General features: G+C 35.4%; 2 protein-coding genes across 3 annotated transcripts in view; both read right to left on the minus strand.

The window, feature by feature from the left end:
- LOC108744142 (pickpocket protein 28) overlaps positions 1–18,757 on the minus strand; it is a 37,903-nt gene that overhangs the window by 18,317 nt on the left and 829 nt on the right. The window contains exons 2-3 of one of the 2 annotated variants that reach the window (XM_025973802.1): positions 17,975–18,132; positions 1,010–1,245 (exon numbers count right to left, since the gene is read on the minus strand). In XM_025973802.1, coding sequence (XP_025829587.1) covers positions 1,010–1,185 — 176 coding nt within the window. In that variant the 5' untranslated portion in view covers positions 1,186–1,245; positions 17,975–18,132. Of the gene's footprint in view, positions 1–1,009; positions 1,246–17,974; positions 18,298–18,757 lie in introns of those variants that run through there. The other variant, XM_018479765.1, reaches the window with a different exon arrangement.
- LOC108744143 (enhancer of split mgamma protein) lies at positions 10,680–11,714 on the minus strand. Its single transcript, XM_018479766.1, has one exon. It carries the CDS (start codon positions 11,401–11,403, stop codon positions 10,777–10,779), a length of 627 nt encoding a protein of 208 aa, XP_018335268.1. The 5' UTR covers positions 11,404–11,714; the 3' UTR covers positions 10,680–10,776.

Consider the following 18,757-nt stretch of genomic DNA (forward strand, 5'->3'; position numbering starts at 1 on the left):
GTGAGAACTGGGTAAGCGAGGAAACTCTATTAATGAGAGTATTTGCCAAGTCCCGTCATTTTGCCCTTCTAAAACCTCTATAAGTGAGAAACATAAAACCTGTATAAGTGACAGTCATTTTTCATGCGTGAACCTCTTTAAGTGAGATTGCTACTTGTCTATACCTCTATAAGCGACAGTTTACATTTGCTATTTTATGACTCGTTCTTGAATTTCAAGAGACTCTTATTTCATTCGAATGACCAAATCTGCGAATGACCGAGTAAGTCTTTATTATTTTATTATAGCCAAATGTGCGTACCGACTTGTTTATCAATCTTATTACAGTCAGTTCATAAAAGCAGTTGCGAAGAAAGGTCTTGTACTTCCTCATAATGTCTAAACGAAAACTCAATGTGTTGTCGAACCGCATTTTTATAGAGCTCTATAAGTGAGACGCAGTCCTCCTGTAACTCTGTAAGCTAGAAACTCGGGTTAGTGAGAAACCTCTACAAGAGAGAAACAGATCGCGGTCCCTTGAGCTCTCACTTATCCAGGTTCAACTTTATTTGAAACAACAAGAAGAAAATCAAATGCAGCATCTTATTCCTTTAATTTTGGTTTGAAATAATATTGTTACAAAATAAAAGTACATTGTTCAGCAATCTGTTTTATTACTCCTGGTTACAAATGTAAACACCGGAAAAGTGTCTTTATGTATTTTACGGTTATTTTCAATTTTAAGTTGATGAATTAGTCAAGCAGGTATGAATTTTACATAGCACTTTCAACAGATGTTTTCTCTCTTGTAGCATATAACAATTTAGACTCATTCTATCAATAAAATGTAAAAAATTTGCAACTTTCTCATACATTTCGGGGAGGAGGGTGTTAGAATCCCAAAAACCCTCCCTTGCGTTCGCGCCTGCTTTTGATTACATTGAACAAAACTCATAAGGAAAATTTACTTACAATTATTTCCAAAAAATTGTATTATACAAGTTGCCAATAGTAAAATAAATCACTTTACCTTTCAGTAGCAGTTCGTTTCTTTTCTCCTATATACTTCACACCATGAACTGTTGAATTCTCGCTGTATTCGTAAATATACTGGATCACATTTCTGAAGAAACTTGGATATTTCTTTCTGGGTTTAATGGGGTCCACGGGAAATTTTCCATCTTGGTTATCGGATGGATTAACCATTTCCCTTTTTTGTTAATAAAATTCGTAAGTTTAAAACCAGTACTTGTTACGGGTATCAACCTATTTCAACGAATTTCGTTTAATATCTGAGCAAAATGTTTGAGTAACTGATGTTTTTAATATTAATTTGGCTAATAAAATTGTTAAAGCACGCAATGTGGCAGGTTAATAAAAATTAATTTTTTTCATGACAGACTTTGCCAATAGTGAAAGATAAGTCGGATCGTTATATAAAAACACAGGGTCCCTGAATACACACCCTCTCCCTGAAGGATTGACAAAATTAAATATCCATCTTCTAATTGAATTTTCAACGAAATTTATACAAAAACACCCCCTGTTCAATATATTACAGTAGTTGATTTATTTACTGCATGCTAACTTAATTAACAAATTACGCCAATAATGTTTACATTAAAACTAAGTAAAAGTAATATCTGCAAAATTTTTGCGGACTGTTCTATTCGATGTTACATCCCACCAAACAGGTCCAAATTCCAGATTAATTTTAAGTCAACACTAAAACTTCTCCGGTAGTCGATAGTACTGATCCGACGGGACTTGAACCTTGACGAAACTCTTGTACAAACTAGAGCGGGTGGATCGGCTTGCGAGTTTCGATGATTTAGGGAGTCGTACCGTAGGTTCAACCATGATGGGAGGGTTCTTAAAGAGAAGCCAGACTAAGACAAGTCCCTGAAAGAGGGCAGCAGCCCTTTCAGTACACAGGGTGGCAGATATCACAAGGATCGGCATGGCACTCTGATGCACAATACTACTATGTGGAAGGCAAAGGAAAAACACCACATTATGGTATCACAAGTAAAATTCACGGATGGTTTCCTCTGGAAAAAAGCACCCCGGACGTAAACTAGTCCCACATTCGGATGTCTGGGCGGGGACTAACTGGGGGGATGTTATCAATAAGTGCAATAGTAGTACAATATTTCAAGAGTCAGAGCGTGGAATGTTAGGACAATGAGGCAAGTAAGGAAATTGGAAAATTTAAAAGTACAAATGAATAGATTAGAATTAGATAAAGTAGGTATTAGTGAAGTCCGTTGGCCCGAAGTTGGAGACTTCTGGAGTGGAGACTTTAGAATAATACATACAGGATCGGTGGAAGGTAATTCGGGGGTAGGAATTACAGTGTTAGTGCAGGTCTACATGCCTACATCATCTTACAGTGATGAAGACATAAAAATGGTATATGCAGGTATAGAAGACGTGTTACCTTTAGCAAATGGGCAGGAAAACCTACTAGTTGCAGGAGACTTCAACTCAGTAATAGGTAAAGGTAAAGTGGATGCAATAGCAGGTTCTTTTGGATTAGGCAATAAAAATGATAGATAGGAGAGTTGGCTGATAGAATTTTGCGATCATAACCTAGTAGTTATGAAAACCAATCTTAAATAGAAAATGCTGAAAAAGAGGGAAGGTAGGAGACGTCTTGACTTAGAAAAGCTAAAATGTAGCGAAACGCGGGATAGGCTAGATATAAGGACAGACGAAATACTAAAGGACGCGGGAGAAACGAATGAGAGGGACATTGAGGAAGAATGGAACTGCATTAAAACGTGCTAAAGTCAGCAACTACAGATGTATTAGGTTTTAAACAAAAGGAAAGTAGGAAACCCTGAATAACAAACGGGATTGTAGGATTAATACAAGAGAGGCGGAAATACAAAACCAGGACAGACGAAGAAGGGCAAAAAACGATATAAGGCGATAAAGTGGGAAATAATTGTTTGCCGTGTTTCCACGAGCAGTATTTTCTCAGAATGTTTTTGGATAAATGACGAAAGTGAATAAAATTCCAATGTAAAACAAAACTATGTACACACTTTATTTACAACACTTAAACATATTCAGAACATGAAGACAATGTAAAAACGGAAGACAAAATTAGCGACAAAAAATAGATCTGGTTAAGCTGAAAGACAAAACTTAACCTTTTGAACTGAACTCAACTACTACTAAAATGGAATAAAATCAAACCTATAATATTACCACCACCAGTACCTGCGAGAACAAAGCTATAGAAAAGTATAGGAAAAGACCCAAAAATACATAGACAACATTACAGCGTAGTGCAATTAAATAAGGGTAGCTGACCGACGAAGCCTTCGTAGAATTTGTCTATTGGGACCAAATGTTTTGAGAGGCCCCAACAGGGTGATATTTGTAATAATGTACATTTATACACTATAGCAGCCAATGCAGTAACTTATATAAATATTAAAAATTACACCATGCTTAATATTGCATATTTATCCCTAATCCTAATAAATACAATTGAAATTACACTGTAACAATAATTAGAAAGTGTAGATCAGTAAAGAAACAGTGGATTGATATAAGGTGTAAAGAAGTAGAAGAAAAGTTTCAAGTAGGTATACGGATGGGACTTATAATTAAAAGGAATTTTAGAGAAGTAGGGTACAGTAGTAATAATATAAGGAACGAGATAGGGGTCATTTCGATAGAAAATGAGGAATAGGCAGAACTTGCTCAGAATGCCCAATGGAAAAGAGGGGCCTGGACACTAGAACCCTGTGGACTTTAGCTGTGTTTAAGCTTCGTCCATAAATTGACCATAATGTTTAGGTCAACAGCATTGCAAAGGTCTTTTTCACTTTTATCATCGTTAGAGCAACATGTCTTTTTTCTTTAATGATGGACCTGGTCGAAATTTTAACTATTTTAAGCTAAGCTATTTCATATTTAGCAGCTAACTTTATGATGCCTTGCATAGATGCACATGTGTGTATCTAGTAATCTGTAACTGTATAAGAAGCTGTTAGAACTTGGGCATGTGGTCAGGTGGATACAGCAGAATCAATTTTTCAATATTTTCCTTTGTAATATCCTTTTTGTCTAAAAGTATTGTAAGAATGTTTGATATTGAATTTAAACGTTCTACAACCATTTTGAGTTTATCTCGTAAAAAGTATACATAGATAAGTATTTCCTAATTAATAACACAAGTTGAAGAATTCAACTCAGCAGATATTGGAGGGGGGGGGTGGAAGTCTAAAAAGGACGAGAGATTAAAAACATATAAAAACCATCTCTACGTTTCAAGGTAACTGCAGAATATTTCAACAGCTATTACATTCGTGCTAATATTTCGAAAAGTATTGGAGGATAAAGTTCGAGGGGACATCTGCAATATAAATCCGGCCTTGGCCTTAAAATATTACTGTGAATTCTTCCTTTGGTTAATACTGCATACGTAATTTGGCTCCTCCTGGAACCATCGCCAGCGGGTTTATCACGCACTCTCTATGGTAGTCACCGCCCAACTGTTTAATATTTTATTTTTTTGGTGAGTTTCTTCACTGAGACATACCTACGTCCAAGTAAAGAAATAAACAACTTATTAGGTTTGTGATGATATTTCACTACATGACATTTCCTAATTGAATGAATACATTTTGAACTATTCATTCCGTAACCTTTGATTAGGGTTGGTAACGTTAAAAAAAAGTGTGCGAGTTTGATTACCTCTAGTGATTGTATCCAGTCATCAAAATATAAAACGCCCGGTTCAATCCAATCTATTCGATTCTTATTTCAAACATGAATCTCTGATTTCAGATGTGCACAAAAGAGTTGTTACCCATGTAATTTATCAAGAAATGAGTCTTATGGATTAGGTTCCAGGCTAATCTAACCGCTTCGAATAGGTAGATGTAGCTTTTGATACAATCAGACTTAGTATTTGAAGAGCTCGTAAATCTATGGGTTTATCTAGATGCACCAGCTGAAGAGGACCCTAGTTGGTCCTAGAACGGCCTGAGGTAGAGGGGTTTTAGTCGGTAGATTTCTTTCTCGAGAATCCGACACTACCCAGTCGTACGGACGGCTGGGTGTCTTTTGAAGATTTCCCCTCTTCCAAGAAAACATAAAAAAAAAAATCTAGATGCACCGAGCGACATGGTTTAGAGGTTTAGTCCATTGCTGAGCATTCGGGAGGATGCCGGTTCGATTCCGGGTCCGTCTGCCTTGGTCCATGTTTTTCTGTGGTTTCCTTGGATCACCTAGGGCAGTAATATTCCACAGATAATCTTTCATTCTCTTCTGTCTTTATTTCATCCGACTCATTTTTCTCACCCGAACCACCACCCACCATTCCCATAATTCCTGAAACGATGATGAAGAGAAGGTCCTTCCGGCGTAGTCCGGAGGGACTGTGCGCCTATCAGCATTAGTGGCTAGTGGGAATGAAACACTAAAAATTCTTTTAAGTTTTTTTTTTCTGGATACAATCGACGGAAATCTACAGATTTTTCATCGTCTCCCTACGGATTTTCAGCAAACTGACCTAGCAACACTACCTCGCGTCTTTCAAAAGGTGTCAACAAAATTTTAGTGAATCTTCTTTACGCACGGTAGGGTAAGTTCGTTTCATGCGAGTTGCTATGTAACGAAATCATGCAACGCATTTCCCCCGCTATCTGTCCCTATGTATGCTTAGATCTTTAAAACTACGCTACGGATTTTAATGCGGTTTTTTTTTAATAGATAGAGTAATTCAAGAGGAAGGTGTATATGTATAATACATGCATAATATAGTAGAGAAACACTGATAATTTTAGAGGTTTGTAATGTGATGTCGTAAATAAACACATTTTTTTGCGCTTACATTGCAAACGCTTGCTGAACCCTAGGAGATAGATCAAAATAATGTACTACAGTATTGTACACCTTAAAAAGATCTACAAAAAAGTCCGGGATGGCATGTCTATCTCTTAGGGATAACCCACAATAACCATTTTCTATCCTTTACTTTTACGAGAAATAATGGCTTATTTGCTAAGCGATTTTAAGCAATACAGCATTAATTCTTATCCAATTAAGTACTTTTAAATACATTGTGCATTTAATATAGATCAATATGGCCCTTTACAGCATGTAATTTAAATGAATATTTTCGAAGATATTACAGACTTAAAATGCAGGGACATAGCGGTTGCGGCGGTACCGGCCGGTTTGTATTGTCTAATGACAAAAAAGCTGTGATTGTTGTATATAAAGACATTCTATAGTAAGTATATTTACTATCAGCACTGCACCCGTGCGAAGCATAGTGTACAAATAATACCATTAAACCAATTCCTTAACCCCTATCCCGGTATGTTTGTGTGTTTGATGAAGTCTAATTGTGTTCAATTATTCAACCATTCGGCGGCATTCTGTTGCAAGAGCCTTTCCCTCAAAAAAAAGGATGAGGTATAAATAAAGACATTCTATAGTATATTTACTATCAGCACTGCACCGGTGCGAAGTATAGTGTACACATAATACCATTAAACCAATTCCTTAACCCCTATCCCGTTATGTTTGTGTGTTTGAAAAAGTTTCACTTCAGTAGCGTGTTGTATAATTACACGTTGTTTTTTTTTGCTTAAAATGTTTTTTCGCATTTGACTTTTTGGCGTACCTTGCTACCTGGCACCTAGAGCAATTGCTCTTCTGGGTCGACGCTGGAACTATCATACTTGTGCCTCCCCTACAGTCCCAAGCTAAAAAAAAGGTTGTTTCCAAGTTTTCGAAGTCGTTCCATTAACTAGAAGGTAAGCGTCTTACGTATGTAATCGACATAAATACTTACATGACTTTATTTAAAACGTTTATTACGTCCAAATAGATAAATAATGAAACATTGTAATGAAAAATGAAAAAGAGATACAGCTACAGGTGAGACTTTTATTTTCTTTAAACTACTTTAATTTCTGTTAAGGGGTCGTTATTAAATTACGTTCGCAAATTAGGGGAAGCGAGGCGTATTCCTTAGCGTAACGAAATAGGACAAGGATGGAGGGGGTGTGCGGAAATGTGACGTTTGTAGTTCAACAATTTTAGCTTAACGTTTTTCTTATCTTATCAATTTTTAAAATTTTTATTACGACTGTAAGTAATCATCATTGCTGTTTTTAATCATAAGAAATCGTATATAGGGTAGTGGGGCTGAACCAGTTCTTGTGACGTAATATGTGCCAGGGAGTCGTTAAAAGTGTGAATTAGCGTGACGAAGGGGGAGAGAGTGGTCTAAAAAAATGAAATTCTGAGTGACGTATTTTATAGATGACCCCAAATATAAATGGTATCTACTTTTAATAGACTCTACGTAAAACAGCCACCTACAATAATTATGAGTTGGAAATACACAGTAAAACTCGTTATCCGTAATAAGTAAGATAAGATAATAACACCATAAAGCGAAAACGTCGCTGTGAGTATACATATCTTAAATAAAGCATTTTTCACCCCTACAATTGCTTGAATATGAAGGTGTATTCTTTTTTTCTAGTCGATTTTGTATATTGTATATATAAGTTCTGTTTGAAAAATTTTTCCATTAAACTTATCGTTAGATCAAAACGAGTATTTACGTACTTTCTGAACCACCCTATATATATTCTTGAACAAGTCAAAGAAAATAATCGCAACGTAACATAATGAATTGTATCTAAACATTAAGCATTCAAAAAAACGAACTTTGTTTTCCTTACAGTGCATTAAAGCGAAATTACCGTTACTTAAGCAAGTCAATTAAGCAATTACCGAATCCGATTTTCGATTTTTTCGTAGATTAACGACGAGATCCTCAACATTGTCCGTTTATGATTGTAATAAATTTCCGGTATGTTGTGAGGTAAGCGTATGTAAGAAAAATATAACTGAACACAATATTTAGGAAATACAAATACTTGATAATTTATCAAATAAATAAGTTCCAAATACCCATCTTGAGCAAGGCATTAAAAGTTATTTTAGAACAGTAAAAATTAAAGTTTTGGATTTCTTTCCCTTTACCTTTAATAAATACTAAAATTCTATATCTTGAAGCAGTTTTGTAAATACGTACACCAGAGATTTGATTTATTTGATATACTTGCATTTAAAATGCAAATATAAAATAAAAAATACCTATTTTTATCTTGCATTTTAACTCTTTTTTGAGAAATTATTTTACTTAAAATATTTTCATCATTTCATTTCATAAATGCCTTCTAGTTCTTTAACTAAGACAGCCCAAATAATTCTAAACTAGTTGGAAATGGATAATCTAAAATATATTGTCCGATATTGTTTTGTGAGTTCACTGCCATGGTCCATGGAATTTTGAAGTTCCAAATTGATACCAGCACCTGCCAATTCACCACTTACGACAAAACAGCCCGCAAAACAATATCGAATTGATATACGCCAGCTGTGTAAAACTAAAAACTACGGTGGTGTGCTAATAAATGTCTAAAATCCAAAATTCTTTAAAAACGATTCAGAAAACTTTACTTATTAGATGAACCCAAACCTAAAGAAACTNTCTAATTTTTATTGTTTTTTGGTTGAAACTGAGAAATACGGCCGGATACAAATACACTCTAATAACATTAATTGTACTAATGCAATTTAAGCCTTGTCTTGAGGACAAATCGATTGAAAATAACAAAAGCAAGATACTTCTAAACAGAAGTCGACAGCAAGTTTTTGAATATTTTGAAGATAAATATAACTAACAGTAAATAATATAGCAAATATAATTTGTTAACTGCCGCCATGAAAACCTAGATAGTAACATCTAAATATGATTTATTTGAAATACATGCATTTAAAATGCAAATACAAAATAAAAAATATCTTTTTTCCAATTAAAACGGGTGACAAAGGCAAATAAGAAAGGATATAGAAGAATTATTTGTTGCCGAACTGAAGAAACTACAACATAAATATAGAAAAACTACACCTCAATAACTTCAAAGAGATAAATATGAATCATACTCAATCGTCGCAGCTGGTGATATAGTCTACTATTTTGTATTTTACATTTCAAATAACAAATCAAAAAAGTATTTGCATTTGTATTTAGATACTATTAAAAAAATTTTTGCACATCTCTGATGAGTATACCCGTATGATACCACAACTGTTTCGCTTTGCAAGGCCTTCAGATGCATTGAAATTTGAATTTAAATTTAAGAAACCTAAATTTACTGACATTTCTATTTTTACTAAACTATTACACGAACTAACAGCAAATACGGAAATATGAGAATATTGGTCAGTAGCTTTAAAAATAAAAATCTAATCAAAAAATTACTCGAATAAATAAATAGGACTTATCATAGTACTGAAATTGTTATCATAATGAATAATAATAATTTAGTATCATTAGGAATATTATTGTTTTATATGTAAGAAGTATTTTAATATTTTTCTTGTTTGTAGAGACGCCTATTGGTATGGTTCTGTACAATAATGCCTATTAGTAATAACCGCTACAGTTTTCTTTTCATGTAAGCAAGCTGCTTAACTTTAAATTTAATTTTTTATTATTTTTCCATAAATTACATATAGTTTTTGCAAGACAATAATTATACACCATATTTATATTCGTTTAAACGAGTTTCGTATTGAAAATGAATTTTCTGGATTAAAAGCAGAATCGCTTGTTTCTTCCATTAACTAACAGATGGCGATATGAACAAGTTTGGATAAAAACTTTTACCATTATTTTCAAACCGTTAAAGCGTAAATTAAACGAAGAGTTTTATGTTTCATTTTATTATTAGTTTCGAATTACTAATATATAAATATCAAACTAATGGTTCTATTGAAGAATATATTTTTATTCATAATAGCAGTACAGCAGCGCAACTTTGAAAATAATATGGTAACTTACACTCCACTGTACCGGAAAACGATTTTTTTTTACTTTTTAATGGAAATACATACCAGCTAACTTCATAACGTGTTTGTCATGCCCTGAATCTTGATTTTGAAATTTTATTATTACTATACTTGTTTCATAAACTTGTAATAAATAATTATTAAATATCTATCGGGGTATTTTTCTTTTACTTTTATCAGTTTATTATTTATTTACTTATTTAGGTTTATCATTTTTTGATCATCTTTATAAACGACGTGACTTCTAGGAAGTACCTTATCACACAAATCCTGTGTAAATAAAAGATCAAGTTATGTTTTAAATAAACAATTTATTATTGTCATTGAACATGATGGAGTATAAACTTCATATCACAGAATTCTTATAAATACAATTTACAATATAATCGACCTAATTTTTTTCGATCATCCAACAAAGCATCACACTTTTCACATTCATCACACTAATCTTATTTCAATTTTTTTTACAAATTGCAGTTTTAAAATCACAGGTTCATTATTATTGGCTTTAATCATTAGAACAAATGTTCTGGTACGAATTAAAGCTTTTTTCTACATAAAGAGATCAATATCTACTCTAAAAAACGCATAATACATCAATGGAGACGATTGCAATATTGTACTTACGCTAAATAATACTTAAAACCACTTTACGTAATGATTCTAACAGAAGTCGAAACTTTTGTATTTTGCGTTTTAAAGAGTCCAATAACCGTGTATCTACTTAACTTACTTATTACATAAAGCAATTGAGCAAAACACTTATACTTAAAAATTAATATAGAAAGACATTGTGAGAATGTTTTCATCATTTACTTTACAATTAAAATAAGGCACTTTTCGCGCAATGGAAGACGGTGATTAGTTTCTTACAGGAAACACTCATTGCAAAATTTACCATGGTCTCCAAACCTCTTCTTGTTTTTGAGCCACTTTCAGTAATCCCGTAATTGTACAATCAACAGGTTGATTTGGCGACGGAGCATGACGGGAAGATGTAGACGACGCTGGCGTCAATGGCATAGCGTAACTAATCACCGGCGTCGCTGCGGATCCACTTCCTTCTGGTACTGGACTTCCTGGAGGAGTATATGGTGAACCAACCTGGATAACCAATGGAGAAACTTTGTCCATTTCGTTCAAACGGTGGCCCAAGTGTGTCATTAACTTCGTACCAAGTTGAATATCGACTCCAGGAATGGAAGCGAGGCACCTGGACACTTCGTTAGCACAATGGGTGAATCCAGCACGGAAGCGGTCAGCATCTATTACTGGATTGGCGGCGAGACGTTGCTGGCGTCGCAATTTATGAAGATGACGAACGGTAAGTTCCAGGATATCAGCCTTTTCCAATTTGGAAACATTTTCTCCTTCACTCTGGAGAGCGGACACCATTAACTCTTTGAGCTCGTCTAAGCAGCGATTTATCCTTGCCCGACGTTTCCTTTCCAACATCGGTTTCATTACTTTCCGGTACTGATAAGTACGGGAAATTGGTTGGGGTTCTTCGACAGCGAGCATTTTTGTAAATATCACTAACAGGAAAACACTTGATGAATTGAACAACAATCAACAAGTAAGAGAAGCACTTGTTTTTATTAAATATTACACAATACGTGTTACGCTTACGACAGAGCGAAAAGTTAAGGACGACGATCAGTTCAGCACGAGAACGACAACAGAATTAACGCGTACCGCGTTTCTGCTGCGTATTTATAGGAGATTGGTGCGACGTGCGCGCGCGTTTGCAGTCGCCGCACTCTTGATATCGTGGGAAATGCAGAAGCTCGCTCGTTCCCACACTTTGGCCACCTGTGCCGCACGGCGAGCTCGTGCAGCTGCTCTCGCTAATGCCGTGCCGGCCGTCGTCGCCGTTCTATTCTCTCACTCTGACACGATAGTTCTCCGTCTAGCGCGCGCGAGCCTGTCTAGGCGCCAGATTAGCGGAGGCGGTTCGGCAACGGCAACGAGTAAAAGTTGCAGCGAGTAAAGCGCGCACACGCACAGCGGGGTCGCAAATACGACGCGTGCTATATTCCATGTATAGAAATTGTTTCACACGAATTCCTATACAAATACATACACAATTGTGATGGTATTGTGGATCAGGCTTGGCCAAAACGTTAAATTGCGCGACCCACAGGGCGATTTTTTATCTATATTGAAACTTTTGTTTCTTGTTAGCGAATTATCTTCTGAATATCATCATTTGATATATTTGACCAATGTTAGATGCCTAAATCGTGAAAAATGCGTTTTTGGGTTCCATACGTCAAAAGGAAAAAACAAGAATCCTTATTTGTCTGTTTCTCCGTCAAGACCATTTTTTTTAAGAACGCGTGGAGGTATCAAGATGAAATTAATATCAAATACTCAGATCTGCGATCACATAGAACTAACTATGAAAAAAGTCAATGCAATCAATAGATACGGTTGTTTATGGCGAATATTTTGATACTCGCGTACGTCCTTACGTTGGTCTAGAATCATGGAATTTAGCAAGAACCAATGTACCGTGTGAATAAATGAGAGCATAGCCTTTTGCTTCCTATGTTTTGAGCAAATCCTCTAATATGTATGAATAACGATTAGAGAAAATGCTTTTACTCATTACTCATTAGAACACATGCTTCTGAGTAGGACGTTGCTTCAAATAAATTTGTTCTGGTCAGGAGCAAGCTCACTGCCGAATATGGCGCAATTAGTAAACTAACGTCGGAAAAGTCAGTGGTTAAACCAGTATTTTCTTGGAGAAAATGAAGAGAGAAGAGGTGGGTGGCACTCTTACACCCAAGCAATCTATGCAAATTTTTTTTCGGTACATTGCAGATTCAGGACTTCAGTCTGGTATTGCCGAAGAAACAAATGTTCATCAGACTACAGTAAGCAGAACAGTGAAATAGATAGCACCTAAAATACTACACTAAGCTCTTTCGTGGGTGGTTTTCTTTCACCGTCCAAAAAAATATAGAGGCTAAAACTCAGTGGTCCTACGAGCATTAAGGTTCTGGACTGCACGCACGTGAGAACTCCCAAACCAACGCAACATGGCGACGAATATATAAATAGGAAGGGCTATTCTAGTGCAAACGTGCAAGTTTCTTGTGATTTATCTAAAATGTTTACAAGTATTAATGCAAGCTGGCCTGGCTTCGTCCATTATTCTAGAATATGGAAAAATTCTGTAGTGAACAACAGGTCAACAAAGAAACTGTTGTTGTTTTGGCTAATGGAGGTTATGGAAAAGAACATCGGCTGATGACCTTCCAATGGTATGGAAAGAAGCTATTGAAATCGGAAAGAGTTACTATTGAACGTTGTTTCGGCCAGCATATGAGACGATTTCCTGTTTTGCAGTACGTATGCAGAGCACATAGCCAAGCACCTTAAAGATGAAGATTTCCCCGAAAAAGCAGCAGTGGAAAATGACGATTATTATGAAGGAAAAGAATTAAATGGAAAAAGGTTTTGCTTCGAGGGTTTGCTTTAAAGTAAAAGATTTAACTTGATTCGAATCTATTTATAAAAAGAAGCATTTGCTCGAAAACTGAAGGATTTACTTATAACAAAACGAATCCAGGATCACAACGACTTTTCTCGTTCTTTTCAACTTTCCAGTAGCTACCCAAGCATCAAACAGCTAGTAACGTAAAAATTTATGTATTTGTAGGACTGTTTTTATGTGTCAAAATTTATCTGAAAGGGCTTGTATATACAGGGTGTCCCAGTTATAATAATTAAAAAAAAACCATGACTTCCTGACACAAAATACAACAAAAAAGTGTTATACAACTTTTCAATTCAGCGACAATTGAGCTCACAAATTAACTTTGTAAATTTGAACGTACAATTTGTTTCATTACGGGCCTGGATCTAAGCGACTAACGTCGCTAAGCTGATCTAGTGTGGATGTAACAAGTACTTATTGGGAAGAAGCCGAATGCACTTCAACCTTGTAAAAAAAAGGTAAAAGTGAAAAAGAAAAGCGTACCTTTCATAAAAAATGTTGAAATTCGCTTCAATGCAACACTGGCAGCGGCGTACCCAGTTGCTGCGAATTTTGGCCCAGGTACCGGGAATATTTCGAATTATACGATAGGCATTGGTAATGTAACTCACCACCAACTGACTGTTAAATAAGAACCCTACTAGAATGCACTATCACACTACTAATTGTCCTTATTGTAATAGTCTATCATGAAATGACCACTAAATAAATAAAGTAACACTAACAAACAAGTAAATTCCACAACAATCCAAAGCGAACTGAACAACCTGTTAGAAACTACAACATTATGTGATTTATTCCAGTCACTTCCAGTAGTGTAATTATAGGAGGTTATATCAATATTTAGCTTTTTACATTTAATGAAAACAAAATAACCAACTTGGTCCTTCTGGACACATCCTTGTATTACCCCACGTGGGGTTAATGAGCCCTGCCAGGCAAAACTAACGTTTAACACATGTGAATGGTCAAAGTAGGTCTGCATCTTGTCTCAACTTTTACAACCATAACACATACATTTGTTTTCGTACACTAGTACGTTATGTTACAAACCTTTACCAAACGCTGGGTGGTGAGGGTTGTTTGTGCACCGCTTCTAACTATTCCGTAGTTGTTAAAATTTCTTTTCTATTTAAAATAACATAATACTCGACGTCATGGGCTACATTAGGTCCACTTCAGTTTACGATCATGGGATTTTCGATTGTGATAGGTACGTAGTTTTTCTAACATGTTTCAGTCATCTAATGGACCTTAACGCGAGTGCATTTTCTTCGGCTGATCCGTAACTTAATACCAAACATAAACAATAACATTACCCCAAAAAGCAGCTGATTCCGACCTAGTGAAGGTGAATTTTTCTACGATCAGCTGGCAATCATAATTAATTTGCGATTGTGCAGGGCCGGCATCAAAACTGTTATAATTTTATAACTTTTTATTTTGTTTCAAAAGTCAAAAGTGAACATTTTATGTTCCAAATGCCCGTAGGAATCTGTGGTATAAATATTAATTATTATAACTGGGACACCCTACGTACAAGAAAATACTACAAACTAAGACAAACACCACGAGAATCAGATTATGAAACGTTATTTAGACTTGAGAGAACGTTGTGTAGTTGACGAACCACTTTCTTGGAGAGTATCCCAAAACACGTGTGCAAGAAATGAAAATATTTCTGCTATACTGTGCAAACCCTGGATTCCAGAGCGGAATTGCAGCTCACAATGTTTTGAATATTTCATGAGGTGCTTGAACGAATTTTACAAGGATTCAACAGGCCTGCGCATGGATCCGGTTCCCAAACACAGAAAATTAAATCATGCAGGCCAAAGAGAAGTGGTTGACCAGGTTCAATTTCCCAACAGCTATTGGGGTTGTTAATTGCACGAACATTCGTATTGAAAAGCCAGCCCAATTTTGGAGACGAATATGCAAATCGAAAAGGTTTTAGCAGTATTTAGTATAAATGCAAGTTGACCTGGATCAGTTCATGATTCTCGAATGTGGAAGAATTAGGCAGTGTGTGAAGCCATGAAAATGACAGGAAACACTATTTTGAAGTATGGATGCAGTATTCCAAAAGTTACACAACACAGCTAAGCAACGAGAAGCAACTTTTCAGGAAGATGAAGAAGAAGAAGAACAGGACTTGCGACATATAGAGGACGAAAATGTAGATGCTATTCGCGTAGAAGGGCGAGGGCGACGAGAAGAATTGGCTCATCTTATTACCAATAACAATATAGGTCTATGATACGTTTAAAAGTTTTTATTTGAAGCTATCTTGTTTACAAATAACCCACCAAGATGCAGTTTCTGAAAATATAAATAAGCTTACACGTTTGAATTCGCAAGAAATCGTTTTCGTTTCTTTGTATTCCCTGAAATAAATTTGTTAAAAAATAGCTTTGTTGGATGTCTCGTCCAATGTTTGTAGCTGGAAATGAGCAACTGAAAGTTGCTCAACTAAAATTAATCCTTGAAACTGGGCAGTCGTTAACTGTTTCGTTTTTGGATGCATTTGGTTCCACATCTTTGTGAAGCATTTTTTTACGATGAAATTTACAATGCGTTCATTCACCGATGCCAATTTAGAAAACGAGATTCTTTCCTATCTTAAGCTAATCTTCGCATTTTCCCAAAACTAGAACAACTCACATCCTATTTACGAACAGTAATTTCATCACGGTCTACCTCTACTCCTCTTAACTCCCGTTTTTGCCTCTAATATGTCTCTGACTAAACCTTCGTGCCTGAGAAGGTGTCCTACCAATCCATCTCGCCTATTTCTTACTGGCTTTCATAGAGTCCTCTGTTCTCCTATTCGTTCTAATACCTCTTCATTTCTAACCTTCTTTATCCACGGTATCCTCGTCATTCGCCTGTAACACTACATGTCGAACGCTACTAACCTTTTTTTCCCGCTGTGCCCTTCGCCCATGTTTCGCACGCGTACAGCACTGGGCTTCAAACATACACCTTTAACAATCTTCTTCGAATTTCTAAATTAACCGTTCGTGAGCATAGAAGTGACTTATTTTTATTGAAGCCGACTTGACCCTTCGACACCTTTTGCTTTATATCCCTACTGCTGCTTCTGTTCTGATTTATCTGACTTCCTAAATAGCGAAAATCAGCCACTTCTTCTAATTCCTCGGTTCCTACCATTATATTCGCCCTTTCCCTATTTTTTCTTCCCTTGCATACCAGTATTTTTGTTTTACTTTTATTTATTTTCATACAATACTGTTTCATCAGTACCGCTTCCATTTCTTTAAGCTATCTCTAACTTCTCCTTGCTAGATGCTAATACTGCTATATCATCTGCAAATCTAAGCATACTAATCTTTTACCCCTGTATATTTATCCCTAGAGTTGTTCCGTCATTAATTATATTGATCGCGTCTTCGATGTATAGATTAAAAAGTAGCGGTGACAGTGTGCATCCTCATCTGACTTCCCTCCTAATATTTACTTCTCTACATTGCAGCCCCAGCTCTATAACTGCCTGTTGCTCTTTATACAAACTAAGTATCACTCGTCTATCTCTGTAACTCATCCCTACATTTTTGAGTATATTTAACATCTTGTCCTATTTAACATTGTCAAAAACCTTTTCTAAATCTACAAATCCTATGTACGCCCTCTTTCCTTCTTCTATCGTTATCTCTATTGTTATCCGCAAAGCTAGAATGGTCTCCCGCGTTTCTCTGTTACTTCTAAACCTAAATTGATCTTCCCCTAATAATTCTTCCGACCTTTTTTCCATCCTAGTCTGTACAATTCTAGTTAATATTTTTGACGCATGGGATGTTAAGCTAATTGTTCAATTAATTAATTAATTTTTACATTTTTAATAATTCAAATCCAAGTATGTATTCAAAATAATATTAGCATTCGCTACCTCACTCAATACTCTAGGTAGAAAATTGGACTAGTAACTACATTAACTACTATTCATTGAGTAAATTCAAAAGCATTATTGACCTCTGAATCCTCTAACAACCAGTTTATTACACAATTAATATGCGAAATTACTTTGTTGTTCAAAATATAATTTTTAATAACCGATTTTGAGCTTTGTACCTATGAATCTTTAAAATTCTTATTTGGGTTTTGTTTTGTTGTTTCAAAACCGTTATGAATGTGCGACGTTTTACAACTTCTACTACAATGTTTTCCAAAAATTAACTAATGCGACGTCATTTCCTGTTATTGTTATCTTAATAGGCACCTACATATGTATGTGTACATATAGAAACTTAATAAGTGTTTATGATCACTTACATTGTATGTAAGTATATCCACTGATAATCAAATTGAGATAAAGCAGAAAGTGCACTGAATAACTTACTTTTTGAATTTTCAAAGGCGTAATAAATACATGCATGCTTATTACATATGCACCTAGCTAATATCCATGACTACAGCATAGCAAATGAATGTCCCGGTTATTATTAAGAAGACTACTCAAATTATACTATAAACTTCTGCACTATTCCTTACATCTGATGTAACGTATCAAAATTCCTAATCCAAACGCCTAAAAAATCAGATTACAAATTACTGTTTACTCACCATCAGTGTATTACAGGCACGTTCAGGAAGATTTATGGTGGATTATCGTACTTTGCATGATGAATTGTTGTTTTATCAATATAGGGGCGTGAGTCCTGAAACTGGTTGAACACGCGCCTCTACTCTTCTATTTACTGAGCTACAATCTTCACATTTCCCTAAAAGTGAAACTGAAAAACTCACATCCATAATAATAACTGTTTGTGAACAGTGTGTGTGAACAGTTTGTTCTTATGTCTGGATAAAACAAGGTTGAAACACAGAGACAAACTAATTCGTTTTTTGATATTTCTTAAAGTATTTTGTACTATTTTGTGTGCTAAAAGGTCAATTTATGCATTGGAGGAAGGGCAAGTTCTCGAGTTTTCAAAACTCACAACTATCGGGACTATTTTCTTTAAAAGTCATGACAAACTCGGATGTATGACAGAAAATGTCAGCATTTAAGACAATTATTATGTCGGTAAATAGACAAATTTGGTGCTTAGAAGAATTGTTAAAGAAAAATGTGTTAAAGCTTTTCTAATAATAAGCCCTTTTGCTGAAATAAAATATGAATTTATTAATTCAACGTAACAAGTTAAAGTATATTTGGTAAAGGTCTAGATGATGGCCCCCACCCCCGAGGGGGTGAGGATGGGGGATCGAAAGAGGAGCCCCCCCCCCCACCACCACTGCACCATAGAAAGTTCGTGGCGGTCTCACCCCCTTAAAAAGTTATAGGGGTTGAAAGTTAATATGTCAATTTTTATACATTTCTAGGCATGTAAATATTTATATAGT

Source organism: Agrilus planipennis, unplaced genomic scaffold, assembly GCF_000699045.2.
Source record: "Agrilus planipennis isolate EAB-ADULT unplaced genomic scaffold, Apla_2.0 scaffold18, whole genome shotgun sequence".
Lineage (NCBI taxonomy): Eukaryota > Metazoa > Arthropoda > Insecta > Coleoptera > Buprestidae > Agrilus > Agrilus planipennis.